General features: G+C 47.2%; 1 protein-coding gene across 1 annotated transcript in view; it reads left to right on the forward strand.

Moving 5' to 3' along the window:
* The window catches only part of EPHA5 (EPH receptor A5), a gene marked incomplete at its 5' end in the record, with an annotated part of 47,805 nt that overhangs the window by 12,982 nt on the left and 27,176 nt on the right, over positions 1 to 7,647 (forward strand). Inside the window, one exon of the mRNA XM_010189888.1 lies at positions 2,199 to 2,264. Coding sequence (XP_010188190.1) covers positions 2,199 to 2,264 — 66 coding nt within the window. The remainder of the gene's footprint in view (positions 1 to 2,198; positions 2,265 to 7,647) is intronic.

The following is a 7,647-nucleotide window of genomic DNA, read 5'->3' on the forward strand; positions in this document are numbered from 1 at the left end:
GATTGAACGCTGCAGGTGGTGTCTCAGTAACCTTCACCGCTATGTGGATGTGGCATCTCCTACCCTGCAGCAGGTTGGAGGGGCTCCTACATGCCTGCTCAAGCCAGAGGCAGCCCCCACAGCTTTCCTCATAATCTGGTTCAGTGAGGCTGGAGGAGACTCTGCAGATAGTTTTGATGTACACCGTGCTCCCTGATAACAGGTCAGCTTGCTTGCTAAAGGTCTTAAAACCCCGGAGAAATCCGGTTGTGTTTCACTGACCGGGGATCTGTTATCCTGCTGCAGCATCTGATCTTCGCTGGAAAGCATTTGCTTTCAGCTCCTCAGTTTCTAGACCAAAAAAAGCCCTACATGGGATGAGGAGACGGGGAAACTCTGCTATCAGCACCCGAAAGCAGTGACCATCGGGGTACAGTGAATTTACTGCAGTTTAACTCCAGGACTCGGGATTTTTCTATCCTGAAGTTTATCTGCCAAATCAAGGGGTCCTTTTAGCACGAAGAGTATTAAATCTTCCGTTGCGCTAACTGTTCAGGCCAAGTACTCCATTCACTTCCCTACCCAAGAGCTCCTGGGATTGGAAAGTGAATTTTGTTGTCCGCTGATGCAGTTTAGTTTGTCTCTAATTGCTTTAGGTTCCCCCGAATGTTACACCTCGGAGCGTTTAGGCCCTAAAGACACAGCGTTATGTGATGGGTGTGCAGGAGTAAGCCTGTATTGAGGTGTATTTCCCTTGCACTTGGGCATTTTATTCCCCATAAAGGGAGCAAATGAGATCTGAAGTGTGTGGAAAGGTCTGGTGGCAGCAACAGTTAGAAGATGCCTGGGTGGGCAAAGGAGCTCCTAGCTAACCTGTAAACTAAGTCATCGCAGCCACAGTGATCTTCAGGGGATGCACTCCAATCCTGCAAGGTTGAACCCAGAAAATGGCAAAATTTATTCAAAATACATAAAGCTTGGATTCCCTTTGTGTGCCTTTGGGTTTTGGACCTCTGGGGTTAACTTGGATCAATGGACAGGTTTAGTCCAAGCTCAGCTTCTCCCATATTAGAATAACTCTACAAGCTGGGGCATTATGAAAATACCAAATATTGTCAATTATAGTAAAAAAAAAATGACATCACTGATTAAAAAATGCTTGCAAGTTGTTTTGCTGATGCAAAAGGAGCTTAGAAAGACATTCCTCACCAGTTCTAATTTAAGTAAGCACATAATCCAGTATATAATCCTGTAAATCATTGCATGCCTGAAGGTATTTTGCATCATAATTTAAGGCAATGCAGTTGGAGCATGTTAATTTTGTCTAAATAGGCTATTTTAATGTGTTTAGGCCTTGTACGTTATACTTTATCAAAATCTGATGGGCACAACTATTTTTTCAAGAATGAGAAGTGATGATGATCTGAGGAGAAGCGATGAGCGAGTTTTTTCACTGGAATATGTTTGCACCGTTGGGCTCCTGCTTGTGTGTCGCGCTGAAGATCTGCCTGTTATTTCTTCTGCACTGTGTTCTTTTTCAGGATTAATTACTTTTAATAGTTGTGGTAACAGGAAAATTGTCCGTGCGGGTTCTCTGACCATGATAAAGGGCAGCTGCTGAGGTACAGCCAGCCTTGGGTTACAGACTGAGGGTAATGGCTTGGCAGCCTCCAAAAGTGAGCTGTGGATGCACATGGTGCCTTTTAACTCCCTGTATTTTGAGTTTATTTAGACTGAATGCTCTCCCCTGACTTGCAAGGTCCTGCTTCTGCAGATACATAATGCACATGCAAAGCTTCACCGATACGATGAGACCCAGCAAGGGCTGTGTGAGCTGAGTACGTGCATAAGGGTCTGCCAAAGCAGGGCTCGCATTCATCCAGTGCTTTTTATTCCAAAGGAAATTGTGGAAAAAGTCACTTTGCCTGCTCCAAGGCAGGTGCTTAAGTTTAAGCACATGGGTGGCCCCATTAATCCCAACAGTGGTGCTCAGCTATGGGAAGCACATGGTTGATTGCTTTGCAGGACCAGGATCCATACGCTCCCCCCAAGGCGTTTTTCCCCAGCACATGCCATGAAATCCTTGCAGCTCGGGGCGTTAAGGTCGAAGCGATAATTACAATAAGAAGTGCATATTAAAAAAATGTTGCGAATGTATTTGCACCTTGCCAGGGCAGTGAGATTATTCCTTATCCTGGGCCTTTTTGTTTGCTTTTCAGTTGCTGCGATCATGGCTGTGGGTGGGCTTCTTCTCTGCGTGCTGTTGCCTATCCGAGCCTAACATGGTCAGTGTTCCCACCCGTGCTGGCGCCTATTCCCTGTCCTCCCTCCATGTTTTCTGTGCACAGTCTGCCTCTCCCTCCCCTTTTTTGTATTGGCCTGGAAATCGCTTTCTCATCCGACCTCCGCCACTCAGCTTTGTCTATCTCAACAACTGGAAATAGCGTGACCCGAAGCAGAGTGTGTCTCCAGTAAGAGCAGGGGATCCCAGGGGGGAAAAGAACCCCCAAACCTGATACATTCTGCTGTGATCAATCCAGACACCCCACCAGAAATGTCTCGTCAAGCCAAACATCTTCATCAAATTCCGCTTCTTGCCACCAAAAGGGAACAGGGGAGGTATTTTGCTGAGGGGGCTGGTGGGACTGGAAAGGTATTTAGTGGCATGTAACGTGCATGTCAGTGAAATGAACTGTATGTCGTAGACATACGTGTCCATGTATGACATACATGGCAATGACATGGTGCTGTTGGCCAACGATATGCTCCGGTGGCTTTGGACATATCTCTGTGGGCGTTGAGAGCTGGGGTCCGTGCTGCATGCTGCCCCGTTCGGCCACCATCTGGGCTGCCTAACCGGTTTCTGCTCCCTTGTACTCTCCCCCTCTTTTCCAACGAATTAAAGGAAGAGTGATTTTAATTTCTGTGGGTTTGACTGGATGCCAGTTGAGTTGCTCCCTGGAAGGGAATGAGTTTTGGGTCTCTGAATCAGCAGAGATCTTCCTAAGCCTGCTCGGAGACTCCCGAAATCATTGTTCCCCTATCAGATCTCTGCTTGAGGCGTTGTTAAACTAGGAAGGTTTTGGTAGCTGGGCAAGGGGCATTAAGCTCTGCTGCTGTGGTTTTTGGAGGATGCTGAGGCTTTGCGTGGTGTCAGCTGGGTCATGGAGCACAGCAGTCACCAAGGTGGACCATTTTGGGGTCCTCTAGTGCTGTATTATGGCTCTGCCAGAGACCTGAACCAGGGAGGAGTTCTCAGATGCAACTCCCGAAGGCCCTAAAGCAGAAGGTTTGTTTTTTTTTCCTGGTGGAACATTTTTTAAATTGGCTTTTTCTGACTTCTGAGTGCTCAGCAAGCAAGGCTGCTCAGCACAAAGTGTTCAGCTGCAAAATGTTCTTTTGCTACGTGCAGTCGGTCCTGCAAACCACCAATTTGGTAATAATTGCACTAAAGTAAAATCTCCCAGTACTTCTGTTGTCTGTCGTGGCCGTGCCACCAGTGCACGAGCAGTCCCTTGCTGGGAGTTGTCCTTCAGATGCCCTCAGCAAGGTCCTCAACAATGGAAAATAGTGGATGCGCCTGCTTTGAGGATGCTGGGAGTGGACTGAATAGCTATGAAGAGAAACGCGTAAGGAAAACTTGGCTGACCTGGAAAACACCCTCTGCAAGTTTCCTCCTGAGCTGGGAAGAGACTAACACGGCAGCAAGCTGGGAGGGGGGAAGTGGGAAAAGAGACTTCAAGGGATGGCCGTGCTCTAGGAAGGCAGGACAACCTCCTTAGAGAGATTTATGGGGATCACGTCAGAGGGAGCTTCCTGCGAGAGGGGGGAGCGGTGTCTCATCTAAAATCTTTTTCAATTGTTCTTGCAGTGGTTTAGGAAAGCGGGGAGTCATCCAGTGCAGAGGCAGGGACAGGCTAAAAATGTCGCTGCTGGAGTTGTGACACTTCCTTTGTACGGCATCCAAGTTGACGGGAGGTCGAAGGCAGGGTCACACCGTGTAGTGGTGGCTGGGAAGCAGCTGAGAAGATGGTGAGGCTGCAGACATTGGGAAGGGAACCTGCCCTGGTTCCTCTTGGGCCAGTCTAGGGCATCTTCGAACAGGACTGAATGTCTTAGCTTGTCATCTCACGACCTTCTCTTGCTGTTTTGATCCCATTCTCCAAATTATAGGACTTAGAGGTGTGAGTGAGATTCCCAACCTGTATGGGTTGCACCAAGTTGCTCCAACTGCAAGTTTGGTCCAGTGCAATGGAAAAGTAACTCACTATAGACACCAAAAAAGCAGGAGGGAAGTGAACAGAAAAATGGGAAACAACTTCCAGTATAAAAGCTGTTTGTTTGACACCAGTCCCTTGAGTATTCCCTGGTTTTGCGCTGCTGAATATATTCTGGGTTTGCAAACAGCCAAGGCGAATGCTGAACCATGGACCAGCATCACTAGAGTATCAGCAATCAGCAATCTCAGTATCAGCATTGTTTATCCAGGATAAAAGTATTTGCTGAACAAGTTATTGTCTCCACGCTTGAGTGGAGGTAATGGGATCTTGGCCAGATGGATGGAGCCCCATTTGTTTGTTCCTCTGGGTGGGACGCAGTCCTGCCCTGCAACACGTATGCAGCATTATTGCTTTAACATCTTGGAATAAATAGTCTGAAATGAGTGCTAACCCCTTGTAAACAGCCACCCTGAGGTTCTCGTAGGCCTCCTGTAAAAATCCCAGCTGGAGGTGGGTTGGATGCATTCCTCAAAAGTGATTTATAGTGCAAGGTGCGCTTCTGAGTGAAGGTCTGACCCCTGAAAAGCAAGTGGCATTTTGTCACTGTGTCAGAGAAGCGCCGAGAGTTCATTTGTCTCATATTTAAGAAATTAAGTAGATAGATAAATCTCTGCAGGACCGGGACAGGAGATCGCATGCTGCTTCAAGGCATGAGCTGTTTGATGGTGCTGGCTGCACCTGGCAAGGGGAGGTCCCTTGCCTCAGCGGGGACTTCTAAATGGTGTCCCCATGTGTGTCTCCAGTAACACCATGGCTGGAAATGCGCAGTGCTGTTCCTATAAAAAATGGAATATAAAGACTCCCCACATCCCTGCCTAGGGCTTGGGTGTCCAGGGTCCAGCTCCATTTAGAGACGATCCCTATGGTATCCTGGGCTGTGACCAGAGTGGTGGCCCCAGATAGGGAGATGGAAACTTGTCCCTTGGGCGTTCTGTGGTTTTGAGGGGTATCCTGGGTGGCCGAGGGGCCACACACCCAGCAAGGGCAACCCAAAGCACAGGGTTGAACACAAAGTATCTCCATGGGTCCAGAGCATCTCCCTACCTTGTTTCTTGAAGGATTTTTCTTGGTGAATTGGCTTCTGCCGTGCAAGGCAATGGGCATCGGTTTCCCAGCTGGATTCTTCATCTTTCTACCTGCCCATTTTATATTTTATAAACCTATATAGGGATCATTTTACAACTTCACTTTTATAATCTGCCCCATAAATGTTTTATGAGCTGCCTGCCAATCTGCAAGTAGTTTTTAAATAAGACATGATGCCTTAAGAATATTTAAAGTCTCACTTCTTTTTTTTTCCCCCCTCTGATACTTTTATTGAAAAACACAGAGCCATGCAAGGAAGACACCTGCTTTCTAGATACAGAAACTGGGACAAATCCACAACAGGAGTAAATGAGTTGAGATTCAGGTGTGCTGCTGAATTACGTTAACTCTTTGACTGAGCGTCTCCGGCTCAGTGGGAGATGAAGCGAGCGTCAGGATCTTTATACTTCTGCTGTACGTGATATAGGAAAGATAGGAGAAATCTATGGTTTGTACAATGACAATAAACTGGAGAATAAGTCTTCCATCAAGAGACTTTTTACTTGCAGCTTTTCCAATAAAAATTAAACGCAAGCAGAAATGGATTATTTCACAAAGAAGTGGGAGCTTTATCTTGCAAAAATGTATTACAAAGCCTGAATATTTCGATACTTTTATCTGCCAGGAAGATTCACATAGTGAATCAGAACCATTAACGTGAAATAGCAGATTTCTGTGGGATTTAGCTGAGGAAGAAGGGAGAAAAAAACCTGCTTGTGTGTGTTATTGAAAGCATCGGAAGGACGAGAAGGGAAGGTGTCCCTGGTCTTGGTAGTTTAGGAAAGAGCACGTACAGAGGGCACAAACGATGGCCAAGGGCAGGTTTTGCAGTGAGCTCCATTAGTGATCCCCAACTGTTGCTTCAGAGTCTCAGACCTCTCACTGCAATTTTGTTTTAATGATGCTTTGGGGATCCCAGAGCCTAATTTCATATGCTAAGGTGATGTGGTGCTGTATGGGTCACCCAGCTTGAGACAGGGGGTGCAGCCAAAGCCGACTGCTTTGCATTGGCCCTTTGAGCGTGTCCTTGGGCAGGAAAATGCTCACCCTTACCCATCGAGGTGTGCTTGGATCAAGGGCTCAGGTGATGGCAGGTTCCCTGTCTGTCTGTCCTCCCTCTTTACAATTAAAGCATCAGGAGATGTGGTTTGTAAAAGTGTTAGAAAAGCTCATTTATAGGTGAAGTACTCCAAGCTGAGGAGGAGACCAGGGCATTTGCTTTAAAAGGTGAACAGAAGAAATCTTGTATGTGCAATTGGTAGAAGGCTGAATTTGTGTATTTTTCAGAGGAAATTTGAGGTTTGAATCCGTGCCTTGAATGCCCCTTCACACACAGACACCCCAATCCAGCAAATTACCTCTGCAGAAAACTGAATTAATTTCTGGCAACTTGAAGCAGGAAAGAAATGAGGGTTGCCAGAAGTGGAATTGATGCTGATACTTGTACCTCCAGGTTTTATACTTATTTTATACTTAAAGGGGGGGCAGCATGATGAAGGAGAGGAATCCATTTTCACCCAGGGTTTGTAAACACCCAAACGTGCTTTGAAATGATCCAAGGTCTCCAGGTACACCCAGTGCTTAAATTTTGAGTTAATTAGGCAGGACCTCATTTTGGGCGATGGCTGCAGCAAGGGGATGATCTCTGCTGCAAGCACCACCATGGGGATAACCGAGCCGTGTCCCCAGGCACCTCATTGTTGCTTTGCTGGGTATTGCATTTGGAATGTGATGGTCTCTGCTTGGTTGCTGCTGCTGAAATCACGCCCTGCATGGATGGCCTGGCTGTTTATTGAGTGCAACCCATTTATTGGCCCTGTCATCTCCTTGCTTGTCCCCCTGGACCGCCTGTGAGCCTCCCCCCTTCTCTTCTGCACCTTGTATTGATCCATTCTCCTCTGCTTGCATGACCTCTGCGGTCTTTTTTTCTCCCTCATCCTCCCCTTGGCACACATCTTCCACCTTCTCCCCCAGATAAGCTCATGTTCCCTCTCCCCTTCCTGGGAGAAAACCCTGGGAGCTTGCATTGCTTTTGCCCTTCCTCACCCTCCGGTGTCCAGCCCTGCTGGGGACGGCTCAACGGCGGTGCCTGCGTCTCATCATTTTGGGGATTTTGTTTGTAATTGTGATTGTTTCCTGAATCTGGTGCCAAAATCCTATAGCCAAAAGGCTGCTTGGCCCCTCGCAACCAGGCAGGCAGCAGTTCCCTGTAATAGGACTTCACGCTGAGGGCATGTTTCATGCAGATGCCTATTGCTGCCTCTTCCTAATTGCAGTTTTGTTTCTGCTAATCATACGCTCT

This window comes from Mesitornis unicolor, unplaced genomic scaffold, assembly GCF_000695765.1.
Source record: "Mesitornis unicolor isolate BGI_N332 unplaced genomic scaffold, ASM69576v1 scaffold3088, whole genome shotgun sequence".
Lineage (NCBI taxonomy): Eukaryota > Metazoa > Chordata > Aves > Mesitornithiformes > Mesitornithidae > Mesitornis > Mesitornis unicolor.